This window comes from Diospyros lotus, chromosome 13 (genome assembly GCF_014633365.1).
Source record: "Diospyros lotus cultivar Yz01 chromosome 13, ASM1463336v1, whole genome shotgun sequence".
Lineage (NCBI taxonomy): Eukaryota > Viridiplantae > Streptophyta > Magnoliopsida > Ericales > Ebenaceae > Diospyros > Diospyros lotus.
Window position 1 is genome coordinate 39,473,739 of NC_068350.1, and position 16,332 is coordinate 39,490,070.

Here is a 16,332-nt window from a genome sequence, read left to right on the forward strand (position 1 = left end):
TATTGTGTCACCTGTTAGCATGTTTAACTTATTTAATTTAAACGGGTTGTACTGTGTCACATGTTAAACGTGTTATTTAGTTTTAAACGTGTTATTTTGTGTATAATCGTGTTAACGTGTTCAGATCAACTCACTAACCCTTTTAATTAAATGTGTCATTTCGTATATAATCGTGTTAACGTGTTTGGGTCAATCCGTTAACACGTTTAATTAAACGGGTCATTACGTGTCTAAACGGGTTAAATGGGTTGACTAATTTAAGACACGAAAATAATCATATTATAAACGGGTTGACTTATTTATGATCCGAACTTGATTAACCACAATCATAACTCACTTAATTCAGTGTCGTGTCGTGTAATTGGATCGTGTTCAAAATTGACAGCTCTATTTATAAGATGGATTTGTGTAATTTATCGTTTTTAGGTGGTTGTTTTTAAAATTAGAGAAATTATCTCAAAAAAAATTTATGATCAGATGTACCGCACGTAGTATGATAGCTATCCACACTTTTAAATCCAGCCGTACCTCAAAATCAAACCGTACAGATGATTGATGCTTATCAGAGTTTCGACTAATCGAGCGGCTATATATAAAGGTCGGGCGGCAAAACAAAGCGCGCTCCAAAATGCAATTTTCATCTCTTTTTTGAACTTTGGGGATTTCCATTCCGCTCCTGTTTCCCTATTTGATTTCTAGGGTTTCCACTGCAACTTTGCCAAATTTTATTTTTGCTTTCTTAATCCTCAACGTTCAATGTCTAGATTCAGGTTCTAGGGTTTTCACGCTTCGGTTCGTCACTTCCTCTGTAATAGGTGAGATTTTCGAAAGTCAAGCATGGCCAGAACCAGAGGAGAAGGCGAACCAAGAGGCAGTAGTAGAATCAGAAGCGGAGCAGCTATGCCGGAGAATGCTGTTGAAGACTCTCCGGGGCCCGATGCTGCTGTTGAACGTAGAGTTCTTCGATCTCGCTACCTCGCTGTGAAGAACCTAATTAGTGGTAATTTCACGAAATTTCACTTAATTTTGCTTATTGTTCTGTATGAGGTTCGTTTGTAAATTTGTATTCCGTTTGTTTATATTCACGCACATATTTGTCGACTTGGATACTGATGATATCAGCATGTAGAGTTCGTCAATTAAATTAGTGTTTTTATGTGTTGGTCGTTGCAGATGACAGAGATGACATATCGAAGGTTGATTCTGATAAGTTCAATTCAATCATCAATGAAGTGGAGAACTTGCACCAACTGGGTAAGATGCTACTCTCTTCATGAGTATTGAAATCATAACATGGCATCACCCGGAAGAATCTTAATTGATCATTGCCTACCCAAGTTAATCCCATATGTTTCACCTATCAAACGGGGATAAGGAAGAAATATTTTTTCACTCCCTGTAAAGCTGCATGTTACCTTTGGTTATTCATCAATCATCCGTATCCATTTTGTTTATTTACCAAGCCTCTTGCTGAAGGAGTGGCTAAAATCTTCAATGTTGCTTCCTTGTGGTTTCCAGTACAGAAACCTAGGGAACAAGTTGCTGATGCTGAAGCGCTTTGGGATATTACAAACACATTGGTGAGCTTTGTTAAAACACATAACAAGGAAGGAACGACCCCATCAGATTTTGTAAGCTCTCTGCTTAAACATTTTGGACGACAAGATGGGGCAAGTAGCAGTACTGGTGATGCAAGGAACACTGTGTGTTGGAAGGATATTGGTATTGCAGTTTCTCATGTTTTCCGAAGAGCTCCTGGATGCTGCACGATGTATGCATTTAGTAGCATAAATAATATTATGTATTTTTTAATCTTAATATTCAATTTAAACTTAAATTTAACCGTGTTGCTCTGCATGTTTGTTGTAGGCTTGGACCCATGAATACTGAACTAAAGCAAAGGAAGGCTGCTGTTCATAGAAAACGTGTGAGACCAACAGAAAGTGCTCAGCCTGAAGAGGTAAGCAGGTTTATTTCAAACTTTATAATTTTTCTTTAAGAATGAATCCATGGTGCAAGCAACCTTCTGTGGCTACACAAATTACTTGGTTCTTTTTCTTACTTGTGTGTAACTGTGGCTAGTGGTTGCTTTGATGATAGTTATTTCCTGCTGGTGGTTTATTTTGTATCAGAAAGTACATTGAATTTATATGTCTTATTACCTTTCCTGTTAGTGGTATGCTGATAGAAGAACTATTGGACAAGAAGGAAAGGACACTGCATGAATACTCTTAACAGTGTAGTCTCTCTCTTTTTTTTTTTCTTGTTCACTGATGGGAGTTCATGAATCAAGTTAGCAAGTGGAACAAAATAACGATGTAGTTCATTTCTATCTTTCTTTTCTAAACAGTTAAAAATAACATCACATGGCTTGGCATAAGGCTTGGCAGTGTAGAGGGTGCAAATACAGAACCCATTGTTATGTTGGTCCACTTGCCAAGTCCATTGTTATTTTGGTCCACTTGCCAAGTCCAGTGTTCTGTATTTGCACCCTCTACACTGCCAAGCCATCCCATCACATGGACCGTGGACTGTATACCTTGCATTTATCATAGGCACGACGTGCCTAGGTGTGAGGTGCAGCATTGCACACTTCTTCAACATCAAGGCACAACGCTATCCACAAAGTGATGGCTAGGTGCATGGGGCGTTCACCTCATGCCCCTTATGTTTGTTAAACCCACAAAAGTTAAAACAAACTAAATGTCACAGCAGAAAAGTTAAAACACAACTCAATGACTGCTCCTAAGAAAACTGTTGTCGGCTCCTCTGGTGAATCAAAACTCCTTCAACAAACTGACTCAATTGCAAACTTGAGGTCTTCTTCTTCTTCATTTTATTATTATTATTATTGTTGTGTCTGAAACTCTCACAAGTTGATGAACAACTTGTGCATGTGGTAGGGATCACAATTTGTAACTATGTGAACCTGCCTTGTTCAGAGTGGGTTTTCTCCTGCAGCAAACCTGAACACACACACACACACACACACATATTATATGCATTATTTAGATATTAACATTTCATATTACTATTTATATTTTGACTTGTAAGTAAATTATTAAGTTTGTAACAGATCAAAGTACATTAAAAATATTATTTTGATTTTAAATCTTAATTTTTGTTAGATGTCTTAATCTTAATTATAGATATATTAATTTAGATGTTGCAATTTTCTTTATATCTAAATATTATTTTGATTTTGATCACATGTGGGCGGAGTAAGGTTTGGGTGCTTTGGGATGGGTTCGGGGTGAGTTTTGTTTTCTTTTTTAAATTTATATGGTGCAGTGTAGTCAAAGGAGAGAGAGGTCCTCACCTAGTTGCTTGGGTGACACAAGGCACCTTGCATACTGCCAAGTGAGGCTCCTTTACTCAGGCATTGAGGCCCTCGGGTGCTCACCTGGGCTGTAACAAAGGAAAAAAAAAATGAAAATAAAATATCATTGCCTGTGGAAATCAGAGAAGGCACACGAATGTCTTGGAAAATCTAATAGGAAAAGGAAAAATGAGAGATCAAGTAGAGAAAAGGAAACTCAACCTCATCTATCTGATGCTACACTTTATGTCTTTTCTTGAAAAATGTTAAAAGAATATGTATTTCAGAATGTTTTAGATGTTTTATATTATATTCATTATTTGATTGTTTTTTTTTTATTACATGTGTTTATTATTAATTTTTTAATTAATTTAGTGCTTTGATTTGCTCGAGCAAGCGCTTTTTTGGCACCTAATGCCTCAGGCGATATGAAAATCATAGTGCCTTAAGGGCACCTTTTGCCTTTGACTACCATGATATGGATATACTTCTTTTTAATTTATACAGTGAAACTTCTTGTTTATGTCAACTAATTTTTATTATTTTCAGTGTTATTTCTTCTTTTATGGTGTTTCCCATTTCAAAAGTTTGATTTTATGTTGTTTTTCAATTAAGTTGTTTGTGTTATTTTTCTTTTAGCTTTCTAGTACTTTGTTGAAATAACATTAGTTGTTATTATAGTGTTAGTTATTTCTGATTTTATGAGTTTGCATTTACCTCTTTATAGATATATATTGAAAATAATGGTGTATAAATATTTTATAGAAAAAAAGAAGAAGAAATGCGTGCTTTGCATCCATGAGGTGTGCTCCTGTTCCTTGCACCTTGTGCTTCTTTTCTAAGAACTCTTTGTGCCCCAGTGCACCTTGTGCCTTTGGTAACTGTGATATCTCAACCCTTTTTGTAAGCGCATTGAGGTTATTGAAATGCTTGGAGTTGTAGAGCATATGAAAAATTAACATAAAAGGGGAGCGATGGGACTGCCAGAAATGGAAAGTATCTGATTTGGGCAGATATAGCTCTATAAATATTGTATGGAGAACTATTTGACTAAGAAATCCCATGGGAGATGTGATTCAGTGTGGACCAAAAAGTTTAGTGGAATTGTTTCACAGGATAACTATTGTACACAAGCAAAATGATAATTTGGACTCGTTAAGGGCAAAATTCCCCAAAGAGGAAATTTTAAGGTAAAATTTGACTCGAGCCGAGTCAAACTTATGCTTGGTTTTAAGGTAAAGTTTTGGGAATAAGAGAATCAAAAATGACTTGAGAGCTTATTTTTATATTCTTGTAGTATCAAATTATATGGCTGGTTAACTCCCAGTATTACTGACTTTTTGTTTGCTTTAATTTATTTTTTGAAATCTTACTAGTTTACATGGATTTTTATCTTTGCAGCTTGATGATACACTCACAGAAGAGAGATCAGACACAGACAAGAATATGGCAACTATGTTTGATATTTTGAGGAAGAAAAGAAGGGTGAGGCTTGAAAGTTTAGTCTTGAACAGAAACTCCTTTGCTCAGACAGTTGAAAATATATTTGCTCTATCTTTTCTGGTCAAAGATGGACGGGCTGAAATATCTGTAGATGAGAAAGGATTGCATATAGTTTGTAAGTTTCTTTACAACCAATTCAATTCCAAGTTTCACTTTATATCTGCTGCTTCCCTATCTCTTTGATGTGAATATGTATATTTTCTATTCAGCTCCAAGGAATTCTCCTGCTGCTAATGCTGTTGCCTCAGGGGAGGTTTCTTACTGCCATTTTGTTTTCAGATTTGATTTCAGGGATTGGAAGGTATATTAAATGCATCTGAACATTAAATGACCATATTGAAGCATTCCTTTTTTGTTCCAATTTCATAGAAAATGGACAAATGCAAGCATTCTGCATTTGAGTTTCAGGCAGTGTGTGCAAAATTACTGTTTCTGGCTATGAGCTGAGAAGTTCTACTTGTAGTAAAATTGAATGATATAGATTAAAAGTGGAAGCAGAATATGTAACTATTCCTGGCCATAGTCTACCCCTTATTTCTTTGTGTGCGGCAATACATACATGGTTTTTTGTTTATGTATTTGAAGTAATAACACTGCTTTTATTCTATGGAGGTGAATTCTTTTTATTTTTTGGATAAAATATGGAGGTGAATTCTACTCAAACAAGGAGAATGAAGATTGAGAAGGCAGCCATATTATTAGAATTAGGCTTTTATTATGCTTTAAAATGTTATTGGATTTTCTTTGTATTTCCCCATGATAGATCTTACTATATACGACAAATATCAAGCCTTCATATCCCCCTATTTGATCCAATTGCTTTACTAATATTCTCCTTTTTTGATGTTTGTTCATATTTGTCCGGAAAACATGTTCTTATTCCCATATTCTTTAGAGTTATTAAGATGCTCTAACATAACACTTGTTTCTCCGCCTTCATTGAATAAATTTGAGACATAGTCCTTCCATCTCTCCTTGATCACCTTCTCTTTTACTACTTTTTTGGTTTTTTTGTCTTTTATGCTTTTCACTAGACTCAAATCCCCTGCCCCCGGGCGCTCCCTCTTTTCTTTCTTTCTTTTGTTTTAGCTAGTTTATATGCATCTTTTGTGTCAAGTTGGTATGAATTTTCATAAGCTATTGACCATGCTTCTTTTTTTTCTGAACTATACCTCTTTATGTGTTTTTGTGTTTTTTCATTATGTCATTTCTGTAAGTCAACCCGCTTTTCCTAGTTGTGGTTTTCTCTTGCACCTCTTCATTCCATCACTAAGAGACTTTGATTTGAGACTTTTCCATTTGATTCTCTTAATAGCCACTTTTTTTTTGTTGTTGTCAGCAATAGCCATTTCAATCCACATCCAATCTCTCTCTCTCTCTCTCTCTCTCTGGCAGATTACTGGGTCTCCTTTCTTCAACTTGTTACTTTATGTTCTACTAATCTTCTAATTCTTCTCTGTCAATCTCCCCACGTGTCCATATCTCCTTTTCCATTTTGCTCGTATGCTTTTTCTCTTTCCCATCTATATCTGGGGATTGTACAAAGTTTTAAAGACCAATTGACACCCTAAAACCACTTTAGGTGTTTTTTAATGTTAAATGGTCACACAATACAACGATTTTTCTTATTTTGAGCTTGAAGGTGTTTCCTGTTAATTTTGTTCAGAGGATTTAATTACTCCATAAGTATCAGTATTAGTGAAGTTAAGTTAGATTGTTGTCTAATCTGTAGCTTGTTGACCCCACAGTTGATGATAAACTCTGTTGAGGCTGGAGAAGAGTTGATGCCGCATAGGAATCAAGACAACATAGAGAACGGTTCCCAGGCTGACCAGAGAGAGGTAGCAACTCAACAAACTGGACCCACAACCCCAATCAGAAAATTGTCTCGAAACCGTGGCCTGGTTTTGCAGGAACAGTCGGTTGTGGAAGACTCCCCAGGGGGTGATGAGTCTGCAGGGAGGGCTGCAGCCATTCGTAAGGGGAAGCGTAAGCTTGGGTAACGTGAACGCAGACGTAATTTTCATAGGCAATCCAGAACTGGAGTTTAGGTTGGCATCAAGAATGTATATAGTAACATGTACATTATTGTCTTCAGAATCTTTTCTTCTCTTGGTATCTACTTTTTTTTTTTTTTTTTTTGGGGGGGGGGGGGGGGGAGGGTGGTTTGGTTCTATCTGTTTTGGTCTCCTGCCCCCCTTTACTACATCCTTGTCTATTTTAAAAATGGCTTGAACCACTTGAGTCAGGTGGACTTTGCCCCTTATATTCATTGTTGAGTTTCTATAATCTTTTCTGGCTTGAATGAAGTGATCATGTGTTGATGGCAACTTCCGCAGACTCCATTGGAAAATATTTGGTCTAAACAGGACATGCTGTCATCTGAAACACTATATTCGGGTAGAAAGTGAAGTTCTTTTAATGAATGAGAGAGCAGCCATTGTCTTTTGTGTGTACTAAGTAAATTTGGATATATTTGTAATAGTATACAAATCATATGAAGTGTCGTGTCGTTTCATATTTATGTTGTGTCGAATGTTCTGAACATTGGTCTGAATGGGTTGAATTGAGACTCGACCCAAAAACTAATCTTGTTAATAGTAAAAATTAGGAGTATTTATGGGTGGGTAGAATCGGGCTTGCCATTAACTTTATATTAAATTAATTTCCATCAAGTCTATAGAGTCGGACCCAAAATCAAACTAATCTAACCCAATAAAAGGTCAGTTGATTCGGTTTGTTTTTCGATTTTAATTAAATATAATATTTATTAATCTTAAATTTTTGTTATATAATAATTTCAATGCACAATAAAGAATTTGTACGTAAGTACTACACAGTAGTTGGCAATTTAGTTTAAATAGTGACAAATAAGTTGTACCAAATGACTACTAAATTTATAAAATATATTATATATTTTTAATTACTTAAACTCATAACGAAGTCGATTCCTATTAGATCTAATTTTTTAAATTCAAAACTAAATTAATCTGCTCAAAAAATCAAATTAAGCCAATTACACTATTTAATTGGATCATCGAAAGTACCAAATTCATCATCCACTCCCTAAAAAAGCAACTTATAAGGAATTTTTGTTGGATTGATGAAATTAGATGAGTAAACTATATCATGAATCAAATCGATTCGTCTCTATGAACATGATTTATCGGTAAAGCATGTGGAGTTTTTCAAAAAATATAAATGATTAAATTTTTGTGATGACATTTCTCTCATATAGAGATATAAATTGAATGTTCTGATTTATGTATGTATAGATTGTGATTGCATTCAAATTTACCTGATAGATAAATTGAGAGAGAAAGCCACCCGTCTCAGGATTATTTGAGCGAAGATTGAAACTTGAGTTATAAAAAAAAAAAAAAAAAAGAAAGAAAGAATAGAGTTATTAAGGTGCTATGTTGGGCACGCCCCGTAGTCCTTTTTGGATAAGGCCTACCTAGCCTCCCAGAGCGGGAGAGTTGGGCGGCCCAACACTAGTGGGCTGTCACAGGCCAGGCCTGGTCCGATGGGCTATGACGGTCCGGCCGCATTAACATCTCCAATAAGTAACAAGGTTATTAGGGCTGCTGAGGTTTTCTTAAATGGCGCGCGGAATCCAAATTAAGATAAACTAGATCTAAACCGTAATTTATAAATCCACTCTATATGTACCCAATATCATATTTCGCCATCATATCTACTCTCTCTCTCTCTCTCTCTCTCCTTCGAAGGCGCTCTTAGAAAAACCCTACTAGGGTTTTGCCTCCATATTTGGATCTCTGCTGCAGGCTTCGATTTCCATCGAGTTTCAAGGGGTTTTTTCTTCGATTCTTTTTCTTTTATACTCTTCAATCTTTTGTTGTTGGTAGACGTCTCGATTTGCTGTTTGCTGTCGATTTCGCTGTTCGGATCTCTGTCGATCTGTGTTTTGCGGCCATGGATACTCGCAAGAGAGCTAGAAATGAAGGTGGTATTAACGCTAATGGCGGCTTTAAGAGGTCCAGGCCAGGTCCGTTCTTCTTCCTTTCTATGATTTAGCGGCGTCGGGCAATTCCTCCCCCCCCCCTCTCCCAAATACGCACACGCACACGCACACGCATCCCCTGGCAGTATTTATATGCTTGCACTTGTTGTATAGAGATGTATGGTCTTGTTTGGTATTTTGATTGGTGCTTGATTTTGCTAAGTTCTTGAAGCTGCGCTTCGGCGGGGATGTTCTTTGTTTTGTGAATCTTTCTTGCGAGCTGTTACTATGTCCTTTTTTTTCTGTTTATTGTTTCTCGTTATGCCGTTTCTTGAATTTACGGTTTGGATGATTGGATCTTCATTTTTTATATTTGGGGTACTAATGTTATTATAATCGAGTGAATGAAAATCGAATTGGCCGAAATTTGGATATTCATTTTCTTTATTGTTCAACTGTCTGAAATTTTAGAGCTGCTGGTGTAACCCATCACCATTCAATTTTGCATTGCATGCAGCAAATTGCATTACTAAGCATTTAATGTAAATTTTGGCGTTGCAATGAGGAATCTGAAGATTCTACTCGACATTCTTGGTGATATGTGACCATAGCCCCTGTTTTTAGTTGTTTAATTCAAGATGATTTTAAAGTCTTACTCCACCAATAGATCTACCCACAGACCGGCAGGTTCTTCTTTGAGTATCAAGAGCTGCTTTCTTTAGCAATAAAGCTTTTGTGACTATCCTTGGGGAACCATCTAGCTCTCGGAAACTCTTAACAAAGAAGCCGCCAAAAATTAATGATTTGTTATTTATGCTCCTCCTCAATGCAAATTTGTGGTCCATAGGCTCACTTAATTAACTTGTTCTAAAAAAGATGTATCCGTTGCTCTTTTGAGGGATTACTTCCTATCTTCCCTGCCTTTCTTGAGTACAGATTGAGTCCTGGGTTATATTTGTGTCTGCTTAAAATATTTTTCTGGGAAATATTTTCATCATTTTCAATTTTTTTGGTTGAAGTTTTCTATTTCCCATCAACATTTTCTATTTTAAAAATTATATACATCTAATATGCCCAAGCACACACTTCCACATGATGCCATTAACCATCATCATAGTATATATACACATTTAAATGTTCATTCACATGAATCTGTAAATATTTTGCATGCATGCAGTTGTATACTTTGTACATTTTGTGTTTATATTGACTTGATGCATGAATTTTGCTCTTTAACAAGAACTTCAAGAATCGAATAATAATATTATCCCATGAAAACCATTGTACGTGATTAATTTCTTGTTCACAAAGTGATGATAATAAAAAGCAGAAAATTGGATTGACTGTATTTTTTCCTTTCTTCTGGGAATAATGGATCATCTGTTGACTGCGGTTTATGGTCTATTGATGGATTGATTGGATTGATCATCATCACAAAGTCATTATTAAATGGATTGGTGACTTTATTTCTTCTGGCAATGTTAGATCATCTGTTATCTTTTACAAAGTCATGTTTATAAAATGCAACATTTTACATGATTATACACATTGATTTGTTGTTTCTTAGTAATTTCTTTGTGAAACTTGAAATTTTAAACGGGTTGCTCATCTTATGGTGGTTACACAACCGATTTTAAGTATGATACTAGTATGAGTTGTATCAGCTTATTACCTCTCTGTTTCTTATTAGTTATTCTTACTAGTGGAATATAAAAAAATAAAACTTGAAATTTGTAACTAGTTCCATGGCAGAATTTGTAACAATGACTCCAAATTATTGTTTTTCTTCCATTGCAGAAAACAAATTTTGTCGTCATTTAAAAGTGCCTTTTTCTATTGTCCAATCCACATTAAAAATGTATAAATGTGCTTTTATCAACTTAAAAGAGCCTTTTCTTCAATCTCCACCAATGCTAAACATCTTATATCTATTTTTTATTTTTTTTTGGTGCATTTTCTTGTAGCTTCAACCTTCCAATATAACTCTTATTTGTTTATGATACTGGTAATAACTAATCTAATATCTTTAAGTATTCCTGAGATATATAAATGAAGGATTTCACAGAATACTAACGGGGAAAAAGTAATTAATGTTTTGTAACAGAAATGGACTCCCTATCATCTGGTATAGGAAGCAAATCGAAGCCTTGCACGAAGTTTTTCAGGTTCAAATCTTCACCTATCTAAGATATCATAACCTACATGTTTCCTTTATTAATGTCCATAAACTGGAAGAAGACTGTCATAATGGATCAGTATAAATTGCACTAATCGACTGCAAGCATCATAGCTTTGGCAAAGATTTACTTGCCTTTTATGGTGCCCACTTTACTGCTGGTTTTCCATTGTGCTTGTGTCTCTTATTACATAATAACTTGGTCAGATGAAGACTAAGCTGATATGAAGGTGCCTTTTAATTGCATAATTTTTGCTATACACACTAGCATATGCATGTTGCATTCATTGTAGTGATTACACCAATCTTCGATTTCCATTGTCACTTACACTTTACAGCATTGGTACTTTGTTAACCACTTAGTGTCCATGTCCATTCATGTCTTGTAATTGGGCTCAATATAGGACATATTACAATTGCCATCTCAACAAGTTGTGTAATTGGGCTCTATTCTATGTTACCACAGTTGTGGTTGCTGTCTTGATATATTATTTGGACCTTTTGTTACAAGGATAAACGTAATCTCTTCCAGCAGTGCTGCTGCTTTAATAAGTTATATCTATCCTTAGGAATTTCACTACCTATAGTTGGGCCCCTTGCACGCTAGTTTGTGACCTTCAATTTAACTATCTGTAGTACTCCAATCTTCATGTAGTTGTGTATTAGTGTTGATTGCAGTTCTCTGTTCAGAGACATTCTTGTTCATTAGCATTGTTATTATGTGGTTCCATTCCCTGATGGAATTGTTGTTTTGACCATTCTTATATTTTATTTGTACAAGTGGAAGTTTTCCTGTCTTGAGATACAGACATTCTTGCTATGTTGATTGAAATATGTATTATTAATATTGCATTTTTATTCTGATTACTGCACTACCGGACAAGTTTCGAGTAGTTTAGAAATGTTGGTTGATAACCATGAAGCTTTTCGTTGATAACAAGTTTTTAAAACTCACCTAGGGACCTTTAAAAATCATAGTCAATAGAGGCTCTTTGGTTACACATGTTGTTTCAGTTTGGTTTTGTAGAAGTTGAGTTCTGAAAAAAAAAAAACATTTGACCTTTTGAAACTTGGATTCCATGTTTCTGGAAGTTTTTAGTGTCAAATAGGACTTAATATGAGTTTGCCAATCTGATAGATATACCTGCATTAGCTTTTCATTTTCCAAATATGAGATGGAAATTTTTGCCAGGGAAAATTTTTTATTTTTGCTCTGTGTAAGTTGAATTGAAGTCTATTTTGTTTTGGCACAGACTAAAAATTTATTTACAACGAAGTAAAATTAATTCATGTCGGATATAGATTCTTGTGTTCCTTTTTTTCCCTATAATAAAATGAATCTAGATATATTCGTTTGTTTTATTCATTTCAATTTATTTTCTTCCAGAATCTTTTTGTTGTCTGTGTCTTCTGATCCTTCTTGCCCTTTTTAACTATGGTAATTCAGTACAAATATAACTATTCTGTATCTTCATTAGAAACAAGACCATTGTTGTAGTTCACTAGAACTATTTTCAATTCCATCTTTTTTCTTTTTTCTTTTTTCTTTTTGCTATTTTTTGTTTTTTCCATCACTCTTCCTATTTCTTTTGATGTGATCAAAATCCAATTCTCACTCTTTTTTATTATTATTATTTCCCTTGCTTCATGTACTACCTCTACAGAATGTTTTGTGTGTTTTTTTTTTTTCCCTCATGTATAGAGCTCAAACTCTCTTATTTTCTTACTTAAGTTTTTGGTCCTCTGAGTTAACTTCTTTTTGGCTTTTGTCACAAGTCTTCTGCTCACCTCCTCTTTTCCCCTCTACAAAAAGCAAAGCTTTTGCTATCTTTCTTCCTATTTCAGATATGTTTATCCTTGCATTGTCCATTTGTTTCTAGCAATACATTGTTTTCTTTTGGTTTACTACTACTTTGAAATGTTTGTTTATATTAGAAGGTAATAACCAGTCTTCAATTCTTGATTTTTTTCACTAGTTTACCACATTTTTAGGGAAAAAATGGGCTAAGTGCCACCCTTCTCCAAACAATTGTTGGAATATCATGTCGTGGCCACGTAGATGCCACTCTGGAGGGAATGCCAGCATAGTTGGCTGGTGATTGCATAAATTCTTATGGCTGACATTTATAACATAGAACAGCCTGTACCACAAGCAGTTCTTGCTGAACATTTACAATTTCTTTTAAGCATGAGTGAATTAAGGCCAGAAAGAATTGCCGGTGTCACCAGAGGCTCTTTTAAAGAACTGCTAGTGCCACCAAAGGTTCTTTACTTAGTCAACAACACTCATCTTTAGCAACTTCCTGCTTTTGGATTTTCTGTTCCTCTCAAATTCAAATATAATTCATTTGTGTATCTATATATACATGTTACACTTGCAGAGCTAGTTGCTAGAGTGAAAAATCTAGATAAAGAAATAAGTTATAGCTGAGAAGAAACGGAATAAGATTATAACATCAAGAGCAAGCAGCTGGTGTAGGGTTGCTGAAGTTTAGCTTGCTGACTTTTAAGTGAAACCTCTGGTGGCACCAACTTTTTTTTCTTGCTCTTAATTCACTCACTTCCAGAAAATTTTTGTTTTGTGTTCAGTGAGAACTGCCTGTGCCTCAAGCAGTTACTTATTTAGCCATGCTGGCATTTCTTCTGGCATGGCATCCGGGTGACCACAATGGTATATTTTGGTTAATATTTTGAAAAGGGTGCACCTAGCCGATTTTTTTCCTAAAATGATGGTAAAAGTGAATTTTTAATTCTTCTCTTTTGATCAGATCCTATATTGTAGGCAATGATCTTGTGATTGCACTCGCTATGTTCTGTAGTAATTTTTTGGGCCTTAGAATGCGAATGAGCTAAGGATCCTATATTGTAGGCAAAGATCTTGTGTAAAATTGTGATTGCAATCACTATGTTCTGTAGTACTTTTTTGGGCCGTAGAATGCCAATGAGCTAACATATATCATTTCTATTTCTGCAATAAATCCGTATCCAGAAATAGTTATGTCCGGTGCTTTTATCCTCAAATCAACCAGCTAATTAGGACATGGTAGAGTATGCTCTTGAAATTTGCCGAACATGTCTGTTCAATTTCTTCTGGATTACCTGTTTTAGAAAAATATTGAATGGGTTTGTCTTTTGTACAAAATTTAGTCTCCATAATTTAGTCTTCCATATCATTTCTGTTTCTACAATAAACCCCTATCCAAAATCAGTTATTGCAATGGTGTTCAATTTCTACCAGATTATTTGTTTTAGGAAAATTTTGATTAGGCTCATCTTCAAAAATAGTTATTTTTGCAGCATATATATATATATATATATCTCTTTGAATTCTGTTGGGTGGAAGGAACAGTATGCATTGGAATATTTATTCCCACTTCAGTCTTCATGACTTCCAATTCATACACGTGGCCTCATACTTATTTGCATGTATTATGTGCTGCCACCTGATTATGGTTAGTATAATGAACTGCAGTACTGCTGGCTGTCCGTTCGGGGAGAACTGCCACTTTCTTCACTATGTCCGCGGTGGATATAATGCGGTCGCACAGATGATGAACTTGGGGCCCACCCCTGTTTCAAGAAGCGTGGCTGCACCACCTCCCATTCCCAATGGTTCTTCTGCACCTACTGTTAAGACCCGTATGTGCAACAAATATAACACTGCGGAGGGCTGTAAGTTTGGTGACAAGTGCCATTTTGCCCATGGGGAGTGGGAACTTGGCAAGGCTTTTGCCATGTCCCAGGACGATACTCGTGGTCTGGGAGCTATCCCAGGCCGTTATCCTGGACGGATGGAGCCACCTGCACCAGGCCCTGTTGCCGGATTTGGTGCCTCAGCCACCGCCAAAATTAGTGTAGATGCTTCGCTTGCGGGAGCTATCATTGGGAAAGGGGGTGTGAATTCGAAGCAGATCTGTCGTCAAACTGGGGTGAAGCTATCCATTCGAGAGCACGAGTCGGATGCTAACCTCAGGAACATTGAACTTGAAGGAACATTTGATCAGATTAAAGAAGCAAGTGCGATGGTGAGGGAGCTGATTGTGAATGTCAGTTCAATGACGGGAACTGCTAAGATTGCTGGTGGTCCTGCAGCAACACCGGCAAGCAACTACAAGACCAAGCTGTGCGAGAATTTTGCAAAGGGTTCGTGCACATTTGGGGATAGGTGTCACTTTGCTCATGGAGCTGCTGAGCTGCGGAAATCAGCTGTTGTGTGAGCTGAGAGAGAGAGAAAGAGATAGAGCATTATTAATGGGTTTTTGTGGTGGTGGTGGTAGTGCAGAGCTCCAGTGACCAACCCCCTGTGTAATGTAACGATATTTTATCATTATCGCTTTTTTAGCACCGTTTCAGTGACCTTTTTGCTTGAAGTTAATTGAACTGCAGCAGTTGTTTATTATGATTTGATTTGCCCATTTTAGTTATTGCTCTCTCTCTCTCTCTCTCTCTCTCTCTCTCTCATTTTAGTTATTGCTCTCTCTCTCTCTCTCTCTCTCCATTTATTAAAAGTTTTTTTTTTTTTTTTGTGTAAATCCATTTATAAAAAGTTGAAAGTTAGTTTGGGTATATATCTTAAAATTAAAAGTTTGCAAAACATTAAAGGAGTTTACATACATCTTCACTTCTTTTTTCTTTCCCACAAACATTATTATACCGGAGATTTTAAAAAATTGCAAACGAAAATAAATAATGTGACCAATTTCTTTTAAACCAATAAAACATTGAAGTTTTGACTATGTATATTACGATACTAGTTCTTGAAGATTTTGTATTTGAAGTTATTATTATGAAATTGTCATATCACTCACGGCTCTCGTTAATTTTGCCTTGCTATGAAAATTTTCAAATTGGGAATTAAATAGATTTTTTCTTTAAATCTCTATCTCCTTTCAAAGTATTATAGGGTTTAGGATTTTAAAATATTATGGTTTATACAAAATACATTTTATGTTTTGGAAAGCCAAAAAATTCATTCTTACACAAGTCTTTATATTTGGTGAGTGTTTTAGAATTATTTTATAATATCTTTTACATCTTATATTTTTAAATATGTCTTATTAAGTAGATGAAAAATAATAATTAGAGTTGATATTTAATGTAATAAAATAATTGAGAAAACACATATTTAATAGGCTAAATTATATGAAACCCTTTGCGCTTGGGGTTATGTGAAACTTATTCTCCTGTGTTTTCGATTGCATAAAAAAATCTCTCCTTATATTTTCAAAATGTTATAATCAGTCACAAATTCTTAAAATTTTACATAATTTTGTACAATAATCTACATACAAAATACAGAATTTCAGTATATGAAAGAAATACAGAATTTTGTATTAGTGAACCAGTAGATTGTATAAAATTATGTAAAAT

General features: G+C 35.3%; 2 protein-coding genes across 2 annotated transcripts; both read left to right on the forward strand.

Annotated features, from left to right (window-relative positions):
* The first annotated feature begins 612 nt into the window (after positions 1-612).
* LOC127787911 (non-structural maintenance of chromosomes element 4 homolog A-like) lies at positions 613-6,966 on the forward strand. The gene is made up of 7 exons (XM_052315977.1): positions 613-1,000; positions 1,174-1,254; positions 1,519-1,771; positions 1,870-1,960; positions 4,721-4,937; positions 5,032-5,123; positions 6,571-6,966. Exons 1-7 carry the CDS (start codon positions 838-840, stop codon positions 6,823-6,825), a joined length of 1,152 nt encoding a protein of 383 aa, XP_052171937.1. The 5' UTR covers positions 613-837; the 3' UTR covers positions 6,826-6,966.
* A 1,559-nt stretch (positions 6,967-8,525) lies between these two features.
* Positions 8,526-15,386, forward strand: LOC127788899 (zinc finger CCCH domain-containing protein 14-like). The gene is made up of 3 exons (XM_052317572.1): positions 8,526-8,831; positions 10,891-10,951; positions 14,435-15,386. Exons 1-3 carry the CDS (start codon positions 8,759-8,761, stop codon positions 15,177-15,179), a joined length of 879 nt encoding a protein of 292 aa, XP_052173532.1. The 5' UTR covers positions 8,526-8,758; the 3' UTR covers positions 15,180-15,386.
* Positions 15,387-16,332: the final 946 nt, after the last annotated feature.

Bases quoted from the DNA above. Each gene is read 5' to 3' on its own strand.
- LOC127787911 (XM_052315977.1), top strand. From the start codon at position 838: ATGGCCAGAACCAGAGGAGAAGGCGAACCAAGAGGCAGTAGTAGAATC. The intron at 1,001-1,173 runs GTAATTTCACGA...TGGTCGTTGCAG, and splicing joins TGTGAAGAACCTAATTAGTG to ATGACAGAGATGACATATCG. The intron at 1,961-4,720 runs GTAAGCAGGTTT...TTATCTTTGCAG, and splicing joins AAAGTGCTCAGCCTGAAGAG to CTTGATGATACACTCACAGA.
- LOC127788899 (XM_052317572.1), top strand. From the start codon at position 8,759: ATGGATACTCGCAAGAGAGCTAGAAATGAAGGTGGTATTAACGCTAAT. The intron at 8,832-10,890 runs GTCCGTTCTTCT...GTTTTGTAACAG, and splicing joins CTTTAAGAGGTCCAGGCCAG to AAATGGACTCCCTATCATCT. The intron at 10,952-14,434 runs GTTCAAATCTTC...AATGAACTGCAG, and splicing joins CCTTGCACGAAGTTTTTCAG to TACTGCTGGCTGTCCGTTCG.